This window comes from Rhinocladiella mackenziei, assembly GCF_000835555.1.
Source record: "Rhinocladiella mackenziei CBS 650.93 unplaced genomic scaffold supercont1.9, whole genome shotgun sequence".
In the NCBI taxonomy this organism is placed as follows: domain Eukaryota; kingdom Fungi; phylum Ascomycota; class Eurotiomycetes; order Chaetothyriales; family Herpotrichiellaceae; genus Rhinocladiella; species Rhinocladiella mackenziei.
Window position 1 is genome coordinate 1 of NW_013550596.1, and position 14611 is coordinate 14611.

The following is a 14611-nucleotide window of genomic DNA, read 5'->3' on the forward strand; positions in this document are numbered from 1 at the left end:
GCCTGCGGCAGCCTACGTCAGCCTAGACGAGTAACTGTGTATTTAAAGTCGTTCATTATCCTTAGATAGTCAGACAGGCAAGCCTCCATAGCCCAATGCGCATGCATTTCTGCATTCATTCTCTCAACACTTCGACGACGACAAATCATCATCGAATCGATCGAGCTCGACGAGGAGATGCGACCGACCTCGGTATCGAACCGATTCGACCGCGAGACGGGCACGAGCGACCGGTCTATTCTGGAGAGTTATCCCGTGGCGCCGAGCCGCTCGCCCGCCGGAGACGGACACCGGTCGCCCCACCTCTTGGCGGTCTCGGCAGAGGTATGCTGCCGACATTTCGATCTTCACCCAGGCGTCGCCGCTTTAAACCACCATTTCTCTCGGTCGTGCTGACGCTCACCCTTCCAGTTGACGACGGTTCCTGACAACAAGATTCGAGACGAAATCGTCCAGATTTTCTGTCCCTGACGAGAAAATTTGGGAACAAGTTGGGGAAGTCGGGGAAGTTGGAACGGAAATTGGAGGGCTTAGTTTCCCTTTCATGCCCTTCCTCGTCCTTTCCCATACCTTCTCCCGGGCGGTCCCGTTGTTCCTCCGGTTGCTTGCTTCTGCGCCTTTGCTTCTTTTTCTGCCTCTTTTCGTGCTTTCTGCTCTGCTCTCTTCTTTGCCTGCTCTTCTCTCTTCTTTGCTTGCTCTGTTCTCTTTGCTTCTTGCGCCGTTCTCATTTCTTCCTCTTCTTCCTGTTCCGCCTTCTCTCGTGATGTCTTTTCTGCTTTCTTATCCCTTTTCTCCTCGTCCGCTTTGTTTTGTGCCTCCTTGTACTTAACCCAAAGGTTTTGGTCAAGATCACCGAAATTTACCACATACTCTCTGTGTCTGGGAGACCCCCGATGATCTATGTGTGAACTCTCGTCAGCGCTGAACCATATAAACATAGTTGTTATGTCATAGTCCCTAAGTTTTTTGACCCATTGGCCATATTTTTTGAAGAAAGCTTCATGAGAATCTTCATGATTCTTGCGATGCAATGTGACCTGATAAGCGCAGAAGGTCATTTTTTTCTTTCTCCCCTTCGGGACTTCCTCGATCAAGACGATTATCCCATCCAGGGTTTGGTAATTCCAATCGCTGGGGTGATAAACGACAGGGGTGCCAATAATATCGTCGCGAATAATCGGGATGGCGGTTGTGAAGGTTATCACCTTCATGGACTGGTCAAGAGAGGCCAGAGTAGGTAGCCCATTTTTTTTCAAGTAGTACAGAACGGCGTACTTCATGAAAAACCCCAGCGTCGATGGGTTGTTATAAAATGTCGACATTGCATCCAGAAACTTGGCATTGTTGATATTGGACGAGGGCATTTGCTACTGCTTTGCGGACCACACCGCAAGAACAGCCACCAGTGACATATGTGCATCTACCATTGACTTCGTCTTCGCTTCCGTCATCGAGTTCGTCTTCGTGTCGTTCTTCGCGCCCGAAGAAAAAACGATAGTCGACGAGGTCGGGTGTCTGGAAAATGACAGTCTGCACGCGAAGGCCGAGAAAGCAAGCGTTCACGAACTCGCAATACCTGAGAAGTTAGTTAGTTCCGTCGTCGAAGTCTGAATAACATACCTAGTCCATCGGACATCATTACCCTCATTCAGCGTTTTCAGTTTGACACCTTCGGCGAATATCACGGCTTTGTCCGCGACTTTCTGGAGTGGTGAAAGGTTAATCTTTCCACGTGCCACACACTCGTTCAACAGCAAAGGGATACGGCCCGTGAGGTCTTCAAAGTTCTCTTTGGCCTTGTCTTCCAGACCCAAGTCGGAGTGACGATCCCACCAGCACTTCATTTCCGTCTAAATAGAAGTTAGAAGAGATGCACTTGGAAGATCTGACCTGTATTGAGACATACCTCGGTCAAGCCGCCATAAACAAGCATGGTGAAGTTACTATTCTCCAAGATTTGCCCCCTGAGGTAGTCCTGATTATTGGCTGACGAGCTGAGAACTGCTGTGTGACGTGCTATCAGACGATTTATCCAGTCTGAGAGATCGCCCTTGGCCGAACGCGTGTGCTGGGGTTCGCCCTCCTTTTCGCACAATGCGTTCATCTGATCAATGACGAAGATGACATTCCTCTGCCGCCCCAAGAATATTCGTATCTTCTCCTTCGTGTCCAGCGTCACGATCTCGTCCTGTGCCGCCTTGTCGGTAAAGGCGAACAACAATGCTGCTTGAAAGTACAGAAGAGGATCCTCAAGGCATATACGACAATCCGGGATGTATATAACCCGGTTCTCTAGGGCTGACAGGTAACAGACGAGTGCTGCTAGAAGGTGAGATTTCCCATAGCCTCTGGTTCCGTAGACCCAGAGGTTTGAGTACGGACTCGCCTCACGGGCGGTTTTGAGCTGACGTAGAAGTTCTGGAAATATCTCTCTTCCCACATACTGCCAAACGCCTTCCTGGGTGATCGCAAATCGAGCAGGCGTCTTCAAAATGGTCATTGGAAACGGAAGTCTGTGTTCGTGCTGAGGATCGGAAAGTAGGGCGACGGCTCCAGGCAGAGCAAACTCGGAATCAGGAGAAGCAGAGTTCTCGTGAGAATATTTCGTATCGAGACCTGTGATGATCTTCTTAATTGCCTGCCTTCTATTCCGAATATCCTTGATCTCTTCTGGTAGTAGATTAATATTTTGTCTTTGGTCGTTGTCGCCATCATTGTTATCGTGGTGCTGTTTTTGACCTCGTTCCAGACGTATTCTTTTCGGAGACTTGCTGGTCGGTGATTCCTGTGTGACGGTTTCATCGTCCTTCCTCCTCTTTTTGTTATCCCCTGTAACGACATTAGCGAGCTGTCGTATAGTATATTAAAGGCGTAATTACCTTTCCTCTTTTGGCCGGCTGTCTGGTCCGATTGATCGTCTTGACGCTGTTAGCCAGTGTCCAAGTTGCATCCACAGTCTAATCTTACTCTGTTTACTGAATTCGCTCGCAAGAGCCGCAAGAGCCTTATAGACCCCCAGGGGCAAATGAATTTCTTTGAAAAAGTCTAGATCCTCAGCATACTTCGAAAAGACGTAGCCAGTGATTTTTGCCGCTTTGAATGTCACCATATCCTCGTTATAACGGAAAATGTTTGGTTGTATTTGCTGTATCCATTCGAGCAATTGCTCATCGTTCCAACTTTCCATCTCTTGGATTGTAGGGAATTTCTTCGAGCCTTGCTCAGCTTTCTGACTAGAAGCGCTCATTATGATCGACGTGAAGAAGGGCTAAACGAGGGAGACGGGGTGATGTGACGACTCGCAGGTAGGTTGTGGAGAGTTCAAACTCGCCCAAGACAAGCATACACGAACTGCCGTAGGATAGGGGTTCGCGAAGTTGGAGGTAGGGTCTTCGATCTGGTTATGAGGGTAGAGGGAGCAACTGTGTAGTATACACGGTAGAGAACTTGTCGATGGCAACGGGGATGATGGATTGATTGATGGGGAGAAGATGGAGGGATTGTTTAAGTAGAAAGGTTGAGAGTGCAAGCTGCCCCAGGTGTCACTGCTTGCGGCGACACGCCAAGCCAGCGTTGCCTATTCTGGCTAACAACGGCTACTCAGGGAATACATCGGGAGAGTGATAACCCATAACGACTCGCGTATTACAGCGATATTGCTAAACGCTATAATAAACTGTAGAGTCTAGAGAAGAGATATGTTGTTATTTTATGTAAACAAGAGAGCAAAACTGAATAAGTAGAAAGGGTGCAAGTTGCGACATTGCTAAACCAAATTCCTCACGTGGCAATACTAAGCCATATATCACGTGATTGAAAACAAACACCGCTAACTCCGGTCCCACCCGATCGCATACGGTACGATACGATACGATATTTATACACCCTGTGCGGGCTACCTCAGTACACTAGGGGCCGCGGACAGGATGTTCCACGGGGGTAAAAACGTAGCTTTTGTATTTTGGGGAGGCTCGCTGCGCTCGAGACATTACGTGATTGAGCTGGCCACATTGGCCTTGGCAACTCTTGGCGGCGCACACATGCGGCCGTACGACGATTCACGTGATTGCGACCGCTCGGGATCCGGAAAATCTATAATCCGACGACTCCGGCGCCATCGGATCCAGTCCACGGGCCAACAGCCAGGCCCTCGTGTCACGTGATTAGCCAAGCCTCCGGAAAATCAATAATCCGAGTATTACGTAATCATGTGGTTGACCTCATCGGATCCAATCCACGGCCCACTCAGGAGAGTGCGTCGGAGCCCGGAAAATCTATAATCCGACAGCTAGTCACGTGCTCTAATTGGCCAACCCCATTGGATCCAATCCACGGCCCACCCAGGAGTGGGCAGAGTGCGCCGTAGCCCGGAAAATCTATAATCCGACACCCAATCACGTGCTCTAGTTGGCTAACTCCATCGGATCCAGTCCACGGCCCATCCAGGAGGGGTGGAATGGCGTCGTAGCCCGGAAAATCTATAATCCGAGAGCCAATCACGTGCTCTAATTGGCAAACCCCATCGGATCCTGTTGGACGACGAGAGGTCGACGTTACAGATGGTTGCTCTGTGCAACAGTATAGCATTCGTGTGTCTATAAAAGGAGCCTCAACACCTCGATAGGTAGATAGGGAACAGAGCGCTCGTTCATCTCAAGTTGCACGAGAAGTTTGACATAATATCATTGTCGGATCTCCACTCTCGTTCCCTCGTACGTCCCCACCCTGACAATTTTGGTGGGAAATTGAATGACTGACTAGGGTGTGTGTCAGGGTGAGGACGTACGAGGGAACGAGAGTGGAGATCCGACAATGATATTACTATCCAATGCATTATGAAGTACAAGACGAGAGACAAAGATCGTGAAAGCAATGCAAACCCATCCTAGATACTTATAGCCGGCGGTACAGTCATGCTGCAAGGCTACCACGCAGGCACACAAGGCTATTCGACAGCCACAGTGGGCCTGCCAAGACCGTTCGAGGGGCCTCCAGGTTGTGCCATGACATGTACCATATGTCATGACAATGGTTATGTTGAAGAGACGATATGTGAAGGTAACTTGTCCTTTCCAGTGAAATAGCGCGCGTTGCCTGAACAAGAATATTGTCGCGTGATCAGAAAGACAAATTTGAAACTCGCGGGGAAAATATGTGGCTGCGGTTGTGGCTTAGCAACAGTCAGATATGAATTGTCTCTGCCCATCATGACCTAGCCTTTCTGATTGAAAAGCTTCACGAAGCTTCGCTCATGGACTACTCTTGCTGCTCAACTTTTCCGGGTCCTCAATACACTCAGCAAACCACCCATCAATACGCTCTGTAACCGTGGCAACTGCCTGCTTAAGCCTCTCGATGGCTAGGTCTTTCTCCGAGTTCCCGACGCCTTCTTTGGCATTAGGATTATTGCTTTTGTCTTGATCAGTCTTATCGGCCTTTTCCTCCAAACCAAGCCCTTCGATACCTTTTTCTAATTTCTTAACTTCCTCCTCAGTTTTCTCCCAAATTTCCTCGTTAGGGACCGCAAATCTAGGCGCGTCGTATTCTGTAGAGGTGATTATGCGTTTACTCGCCGCGGCAGCGACGTCTTCCAAGGTTGCTAGACGATCTGGCTCCTTTCGTTCGTCAAATCCAAACAGTTCGACCCTCAGCCGATGTATAAGCCGAATAACTGGAAATGAAGTCTTTTCGAAGAGACGTGATCGCTTACCGCCCATCCATGTATTCCAGGAAGTACCCACGATAAGGTTTTTTCTAGACGCTAATCCGACACCTTTTTCAGCTTCTGTGAGCTGGGATGCCCCAGCGGAAGCAATGCGTTTTAGTTCCTTCGCACCTTCAGGAGTCCGATTCAGTTCTCCAAAGAGCAAAACCCAAAAGACACTCTCAATGTCATGCCATGGGTTGTGCCGAGAGTGTTCCCCCATCAGAATGTTGATTGCCATGTAAAGGTAAGTGCCAGTGCGCCAGGGAGCTCCGGAATGGGGGTCTCCATATACGCAAGCCATGTCGAGGTCAATCAGCCGTCCGGGTGGAGGGGCGCCCTCCCCGTTCAGTATATCTGGCGACGTCACCATAATATTCGCTGGAGAAATATCTCGGTGTATAATGGGCCGATCCCTGCAAAACATTTTCCGAATGGCACGTACAGCAGAACGTAGAGCCTTTATACGCTCAAGTTCAGTAACACCTCGAGGATTGGGGTATTGATGTTGTGAAAGGCCACGCGGTGTGGTATCCACAGAAACGCCACAGTACTCTTCCAGGTACCATCGCTGTCTTCTCGCGTATAAAGGCTCATCGGCTGACTCGATAGCGGTCTCGTTCACTTCCGGCATGAACAAGCCCTTCTCAGCCTCTTTCTTCTGGGTCTGGTTGGCCATGACGGAGGATGTACTGTGTGTCACCTCCATATACCGATAGTTTGGTCCCATTTTGAGATATTGTCTGGAATGTCTTGCCTCCGGTAGAACGTCAAACGCGGTGGTTAAAGGTCCGTCTTTCCACTCAAAAAGCTTTGGTAGTTCCTCGATATCGCTAAGTTCACTAAGGATATCAGCTTCACTCGTGCGCGCCTCGTAGACCCAGGCCATTTTCAGCGCTGCAAGACCGTCATCTTCTGTAGGTGAGTTCTCTGTATCCTTTTTAGCCTGTGACTGTCTTGATTTTTTCTTTTTGGGCTTCGGTTTCTGCATTTTAACAGCCCATACCGTAGTGCCGCGTGTCGTGACCATGTCGACACCCACACGCACGAGTGGCGATGGTATCTTACATCCGGCAGGAGTGAAGCTGATGGCTCTTCGACCGATTGCAGAAGGTTCCTTTACTAAGCCCTGGGCGTCGTCACTGGCCAGCATGAGCCAGTTGACGAAGCGCAGAAAACCCAATGTATTCTGCTCGATATTAAGCCCACTTTCGTAACACAGCACCTGCCCTCTGTTCAGTTGATAGAGACGCAATGTCCTGCCGGCGACGTAGATGGAGTATATGAAGTGACGAAATGGGTCGTCTCGGAACACTTGGTTGCATCTCAAAAGAGAGAGTTGTATTTGGGATTGTGCATATGTCTGGTCGGCCGATTTCTTGAGTTCCCAGGTTGTCTTCATATCGCAAAACCTCACATTTTCCTTGTTGATATCGATGGCAATACTAGCTAAGTCGGGTTTGAAAAGCTTCAGGCCTTCCGCGTACTCCTCATTACTAATCCCGGACTTGGGCACCCTTGTTCCGATATTAATGAAGACGTTCTGAGCCTGTCGTGTCTTTGCCGTGGATTGTGCTTGAAGGACCTCTTGAGCTTTCTGAAGCATGCGGAAAAATATATTCTGAGAAATTATTCCCGAGCTCTTTGAGACCATATCCGACCGCCATTTCTTCCATTCGTTGGATGTCTTGAGTGTCTCCTCTGCCCTCTTAATTTGGGTTTCGGTGAACTTTGCGTTCTTGGACATCTTATTATGAAGTTTCTCAAAAATGGAGACCTTTGTGTCCTCCACGTGTGTCATGCAGCCAAGGTTAGAGATGAAAACGGGTAAGCGATGAGTTTGAGTATCGTTGTGGGGGACAGAATTTACTGCCTTCTGGGGCGTCTCATTGGGGACACTGCTTTTGGTTGTTGTCTTCTTAGGCGTCTGGGAGATAGGCACGACGCGTGATTCCTTCTCTGGCGAGGCCATATTCCCGTCAGGTGATAACCCTCCTCTTCGATGGAGGCTCTCTAGAGAGGCTTCAAGGGAAGGTATTACACGCGTTCGGCGGCGTTTTGAATGAGATATCGAGATCTCGATGCGAAGTTGGTCGGATTTCTGTCTGGATGCCATATTTAGCATTTGTCTTTGCAATTCAAAAGTTCGAGTCTTACCTATGGCCGCAGTTGGGGGTGTGGTGTGCCTTTTGTATGGTGCCAGACTAGTGAGACATGTTATCGGCAGTGGCGCGTTTGATTGATGTCCAAAGCTGCCGTTGCCTAGGCAACAAATATCGTAATGGATTTTTGTCACGGGACCAAATGCCAAGAATTACGTGCCAAGGGACTCCTGCGCCAGCTTGTTGCCGAAATCTCAACGACGAGTGCTCTAGAAATTCTCTGACTTCTTAATATAGCTACTTTGTAGCCTTTAAAATTAGATCGACCTAAAAACTTCGATTTTTCTACATTAATGTAAGGTAAAGAGAGTGGTGGGAAAAAGTTGCGTTTCATACGCTAAATGGTGCGACGTACCACTTTTGAAAGGGTGGACCATTACGCCAAAATAGCACATATTTGTCGAACTCGTGGTACAACTTGAGTTGAAGGAGTGCTCTGTTTTCTATCAAGTTGAGGTCCTGCCTGATAGACTGTGGAGTCTAGAGAAGGAATGTGTTGTTGTTCTATCTGAGAGAGCAAGACGAAAAGAAGGATGGGCGTAAGTTGCCAAGCCAAACAGCCTCACGTGACGTTGCCAAGGCAACGCGTCACGTGACTGGCCAACACTGCCTCGCATGTTTATATAGACAAAGATTGTCGCCATCTTTTGGTGTCTCCGTATTCAGCTCGTAGATGAAATCCTTGTCTAGCTGAATACCAATTGCCACGCTGAAAGTGTTGCCATATATTATCTCACAGGTCAACACAATACTATTGTCCAACAGCTCATAACTTCACTACCACGCAGGCACAGCAGACACACGAGGCTATTCGACAGCCACAGTGGGCCTGCCAAGACCGTTCGAAGGGCTTCTATCACACACACACACAAAGGAGGAGATATCTCTACAACACACACGCTTCGTCACGACAAAAATAATCAACACCAAAGCTCCCCTCCTATAGTCCATCACTGACGAACTGATAAATGGGGCGCCACAACCAATGAAAGCTTGAGCTAAACAAGTTCAATTCAAGAAAGGTTTGAATCAGTGACTTCTCTCGGTATCACTTAGTTTAACATCAACAATCACTGGCTGGAGCATTACGTTTACCCATCTAGGGCACCTAGAAATCTAGGCCGGACAACCCTCTTGCCTTACCTATGATCGAACACTAGTAAGGTCCCTCAATTCTATCGGTTCGACTAAAACCTAGTGTGCCCACTAGGTTTCGTCCTTGATAGGTCAACCACGATTTGGTGTCAATTTTGAAGCAGTTTTTGGCATTATAAAATATAAACTTGTTTTTTTCAATTTTGGAACCACCCGGTTGCAGCTTGGCGTTGTGTGGCGACACCAAGACCGTCATGCTAGCTGATCACGTAACGCGTGATCACGTGGAAGCTCCCCCTACAATAGATTAAACATTTTCCGGATCACCGCCGTCGGATTAAATATTTTCCGTGATCGCCGTCATCGGATCCAATCTGTGGACCATATGCCTCCCGGGGGGGTCTCCCACTCGGCGTGGTTTACAGATTGGATCCGATGAAATTCCCCCTCACCCGTCGGATCCAGCCTGTGGACCACCCAGGGAAGCTCTACTAATCACCCTCGAGATGCTTCGTAACCGAGCGTGAATGGACGAGCCTCGACGTTGAGATGATTCATGGATTGGATCCGACCGGGGGTCTTTCATCGGATCCAGTCTGTAGACCACCGACAAAGGCTCTACTAATCGCACTCGAGATGCTTCGTAACCGAGTGTGAACGGACAAGTCGCGATATCTGTTGTGATATGGGTATTGACTGACAAATAGATCATGGAAACATTCCGGTGCTTTGAAATCAAATAAATGCTCGGACAGGAAGATTTGAAGTATGTATATCTCCTCTTTGTCTTCATTGATAGAACTTGAAAAGAGATACGCTTCTGCTGCCTGAAACTTTCAACAATATCGAGATGATCTATGGATTAAATCTGATCATCTTGGGAAAAAAGTGAAGCTATCTATTGGACAATAGCATTGAACAAATGCTAGCCAATCATTTACAACAGACTAGGACATTTTGCAACACTCGCTCAATAAACTGTATCACCATTAACAGGGAACAATGGTGACGTACGCTCGTTAGATAGATATATAGATGGGCTCTATCTTACACTCATAAGGAGAGCCAGAGCACTCTTTCAATCTCAAGAAGTTTAACACATCTCATCTTGACTCTCTTCGCGCTACGTCTTGTATCTAGAACTCGATGCTAGCTTGAATATATTGATTATATCTTTAACCCCGAACATTCACAGCACCCTACTCCGGGGCAGAGTTGCTAACCGTTGTAAATTTTAAGCAGTGAAAGCATGTTATATTTTTTTAAACCTCTATCTATGAGGACGAAGAAAGGATACATATACTTCGAATCCTCTTCTCAGAACATTTATCTGATTTCAAAGCACCGGAACGTTTCCATGATCTATTTGTCAGTCACAACACTAACGACTAAGCTAGATTGGAAGATGTCAAACTTTTGGTACAATATGAGTTGAAGGAGTGCTCTGTTCTCTATCAAATTGAGGCCCTGCCTCGAATGTTTATATAGACAAAGATTGTCGCATGGAGTCCAGAACGATAACTCGGCCACCACACAAAGTGTTTGGTATCTTTATCTTTCCGCATAAATCCGATATTTTGAGGATATGGAATCATCCAGTGACTTCGAATGAATGACTTTCTGAGCTCTTATCGCTATATTCGAGTACGAGCTTGACCTCGAGCCGTCGTAACGGCGTAGTAGCTATGTCGAAAGAGTATTCGATATGGCTTGTGATCCCGTCCTTCTACTCCCACAACCATGAAAACAAATCATCAATGCTCTTCACCGCGAGTCGATGGCTATGCGCGAGCTGAGGCGGCCCAAAATCCTTAAGAGATTACGACATTGACCACGAAAGCGAAATCAGTGACCTTCCGATCATTCCTGCATCCTTCACTTCTCCCATCTGCTGCGATGAACTTAGCCAACAGCGTCCAGCATCCGCTAGCGCGCTCTGGATCGCCTCGCTCTAGCTCGTGTCACGAGTTTACCGCTTTGGTCTTCTTCGACTTCTTTATTCGCTTCTTCTCCTTCGGATTGCTCCTCTTCTTCTCCAGTTTCTTCTTCTTGGGCTTCTCCCTTTTTATCGTTTTCTTTCTTTTCTCTGGCTTTCTCCGCTCTTTGATACTTAGTCCAGATGTCCATACTAACATCCCTCAAAGAAATATAACGCTCTCGATGTCCAGGCCACGGTGAATGAGGCGGCTGTTGTATAACATCGTGCTTATCTGGGGTGATCCAGAGGAATTCTAGTTCAATATCAAACTTCGGTAGTTGCTCCTTGGCCCACTCGCGGTATTTTTGTAAGAATGTTGGACGAGACTTCGTGTGATTCTTTGCCACTGTGATCTGAATGGGGAAAATGAGCAATTTCGGCTTTTTCCCCTTAGCGGGTTTTTTGGGGGTCTTAATCAAGACAATCATTCCATCTATCGCCTTGTAATTAACCTGTCGGGGGCGATAAAGTACTGGCTGGTCGCGGATATCGAACTCAATGTCCTCTGGCTCCGTGAGGAATTTTAAGTCCATGCGCTTGTTACAGCCCTCGCAATCCTTTAAACCTTTTGATCGAATGGATGCCAAGACGGCGTATTCCACCATAAACTCGACGACAGATCGATTGTCAATAAAATGGCGTAATGAGGCCAGAAAGTTAATGTCGATATATGTATCATCCAACTCGAGAAGCTGATTTGCTACAGCGTCACGAACTAAACCGCAGGTATATTTTCCAATTTCCTTCGTATCGTGATAAAAGTACCGATGGTCGATCAGTTCGATGTGTCCCGTCCATCCACGTGGTACACGCCGGTTACGAATGCAACCCCTTGCGTACTTGCAATACCTGAAAAGTCAGAAATGTACTAAGCATCAAATCGGTCGAATATACGAACATACCACTCCCAATCAAACTTCGTAACAGTGGACTTGAATCGCTGTACAAACGCCATAGCTTCGTTAGAGATTTCGATCAATTTAGGGGCCGTTAAATCAAACTTCCTATTCACTATGCATTGGTTTAAGAGCAATGGGATGCAGCCTGTAACGTCTTCAACCTTATTCCGGGAATACTCTCCCAATTTAATATCTTGATGCTGCTTCCACCACTGCTCCATTTCCGTCTAACAAAGTTAGAAACCTCGTTATGACACAAATTTGACGCCACTTACCTCACTGAAACCGCCATAGACGTGTACCACATGGCACGAAGTCTGATGTTCGAACACCTCGAAGTTCGTCGTACAATTGGCAGAGAAACTGAGAACTGCTTTATGGAAAGAAGCGAAACGGATCACCCAGTTATATAACGTTAGGGCCATCTTCCTATTTGGAATGCTGTCACTCATTAAAGCATCCATCTGATCAACGACAAATATGACGTTTTCTTGATACTCGAAGAATTCCTCGATCTGGACTTCAGTGCGTAGAGCTATAATCTTCTTCTGGGTGGTGAAATCGCTGGCCCAGGCGAATAGCATTGCTGATTTGACGTAGGAAACAGGGTCATCGAGCAGGCATCGGCAATCCGGTAGATAGACGACTCGTTCATCTTGAGCAGCAAAGTAGCAGACGAGGGCGGCTAGAAGGTGAGACTTCCCAAAGCCATGGGTTCCATAGAGCCAACATCTTCGGTAAACCTGACTCTTTCGCACTTCCTTTACCTCATGGAGAAAGTCTTTGAACATCGTTCTCCCCATATATAGCCACTTTCCTTCAGCTATATCGGGCTCTTTAAATCGTTCTGGCATCGTGCCGACAAACGGAAAGTCGAGTATGTGATTTAATGTGGGGTCGGAAAGTTTATCGACAGCTCCAGGAAGAGGATCGACGGAATCAGAATGCTGATCAGGAGCGTCGTTCACTTGTATAAACATATTCTTGATGGCCTGTCTTCGCTTACTCGCTGCGATGGCTATTCGCGTCAGCCCATCTTCATGTTGACGTCTTTTTGACGAAATGGGCGACTCTTCAGATGAATCTGTTTCATCCCCTGTGACGATACTAGCTAGCTGTCGTATAGTACATTAAAGGTGTAATTACATTTCCTCTTTTGATCGGCTGTCTGGTTCGGTTGATCGTCTTGACACTGTTAGCTAGTGTTTAAGTTGTATCCATAGTCTGCTCTTACTCTGTTTGCTGACTTTACTTGCAAGAGATGCAAGAGTCCAATAGACTCCAAGAGGCAGACGAGTTTCTCTAAAGAAGCCTAGATCCTCAGCATAATTCAAGAAGGTAGAGCCCCTGATTTTTGCCGCTTTGAATGTCAAAACGTCCTCGTCATCGCAGAAAATGTTTGGTTGTGTTCGCTGGATCCATTCGAGCAATTGCTCATAGTTCCAACTTTTCATCTCTTGAATTGTAGGGATTCTCTTCGGGCCTTGCCCAGCTTCCTGATTAGAAGCGTTCATTATAATCGACGTGAAGAAGGTCAAGCGACGGAGACGGTATAATATAATGACTCGCACGTAGGATATGGAAAGTTCAAACTCGCTCAAGATAAGCGCACACGAACTGCCGTGGGACAAGTGATCGCGATGGTAGAGGCAAGAGTCTTCGATCTGATTGTGGGGGTAGAGGAAGCAACAAGTATGGTATGCACGATAGAGAACTTGTCGGTGACAACGAGGATGATGGACAAACATGGGGAGAAGATTGAGTAGTTTATGTAGAAAAGTGTCAGGCTCCAGGCCACGTGACTGTATCATTCTGTAAGGTTGGTCCTCAGTCTGCTGGTGCTTTCTCCTGTCTGCGTGTGCCTATTTCGACGACTCATTGAACAAGTATATAGAGAACCTAGATAGCAGGACCTCCTACAGAAAGACAGAGCCCTCAATACGACACATTGTGCATCACCTAGTTACCAGTCGGCTATATGATAGCATCCAAGCCGAGTTCCAGAAGACACCGGGCGATCTATCTACGATCCAACTATATTGTAGGGTATAGTCCAGACTGTGCTTGCCCCATCCCTGTATTGCAGCCTGCTATGACCTACGGCAACGCAGGCAGACATGGCGCTGCCTAGAGTAACAGCTGTTGTCAAACTTTCTTGTGCAACTAGAGATGAAGGAGTGCTCTGTTCCCTATCTACTTGTCGAGGCCCTGGGGCTCCTTTTATAGATATGCGAATGCTACATTGTTGGACAGAGCAACCATCTGTGACGTCGTCGTCTATGGAAACCTCTCGTCTCTATCCAACAGCTGTGTATATAAATCACTCATTCATCCTTAGATAGTCTCAAGCAGGCTTACAAATAAATAAATCAATCAAATCGAGCCTCGAATTTAGGATTAATTTAATTTGATTTAATTTAAATTGATTTAGATCTCATTTGGATGTTTAGATAGCCCCTCTTTTTCCAAAGGTAATCGGATCCAATCCATGAATCATCTCGATATCGCGGCTTGTCCGTTCACGCTCGGTTACGAAGCATCTCGAGTGCGATTAGAAGAGCGTGTGTGGGTAGTCCACAGACTGGATCCGATAAGAGACCCCCTCCGTCGGATCCAATTTCTGCATCTATTATCTCAACATTGGTCCGCATACTGGATCCGATACGTGGTCCATCTCGACATCGACTTCTATCGAGTAGGGTGCCCTCCCGGCCACGTGGTCCACGGATTGGATCCGATGACGGTGAGACAAGAGATATGATTTTACGGAGGA

At 47.3% G+C, this 14611-nt stretch overlaps 3 protein-coding genes across 3 annotated transcripts; all 3 read right to left on the reverse strand.

Moving 5' to 3' along the window:
• Positions 1 to 542: 542 nt before the first annotated feature.
• On the reverse strand, positions 543 to 3247 carry Z518_10214 (uncharacterized protein; the record flags this gene model as incomplete). The annotated part of the gene is made up of 6 exons (XM_013411759.1): positions 543 to 1334; positions 1384 to 1576; positions 1621 to 1850; positions 1907 to 2829; positions 2880 to 2918; positions 2968 to 3247. 6 exons carry the CDS (start codon positions 3245 to 3247, stop codon positions 543 to 545), a joined length of 2457 nt encoding a protein of 818 aa, XP_013267213.1.
• A 2002-nt stretch (positions 3248 to 5249) lies between these two features.
• On the reverse strand, positions 5250 to 7676 carry Z518_10215 (uncharacterized protein; the record flags this gene model as incomplete). Its single annotated transcript, XM_013411760.1, has 1 exon — positions 5250 to 7676. One exon carries the CDS (start codon positions 7674 to 7676, stop codon positions 5250 to 5252), a length of 2427 nt encoding a protein of 808 aa, XP_013267214.1.
• Positions 7677 to 10887: 3211 nt separating this feature from the next.
• On the reverse strand, positions 10888 to 13352 carry Z518_10216 (uncharacterized protein; the record flags this gene model as incomplete). The annotated part of the gene is made up of 5 exons (XM_013411761.1): positions 10888 to 11788; positions 11842 to 12065; positions 12114 to 12856; positions 12985 to 13023; positions 13073 to 13352. 5 exons carry the CDS (start codon positions 13350 to 13352, stop codon positions 10888 to 10890), a joined length of 2187 nt encoding a protein of 728 aa, XP_013267215.1.
• Positions 13353 to 14611: the final 1259 nt, after the last annotated feature.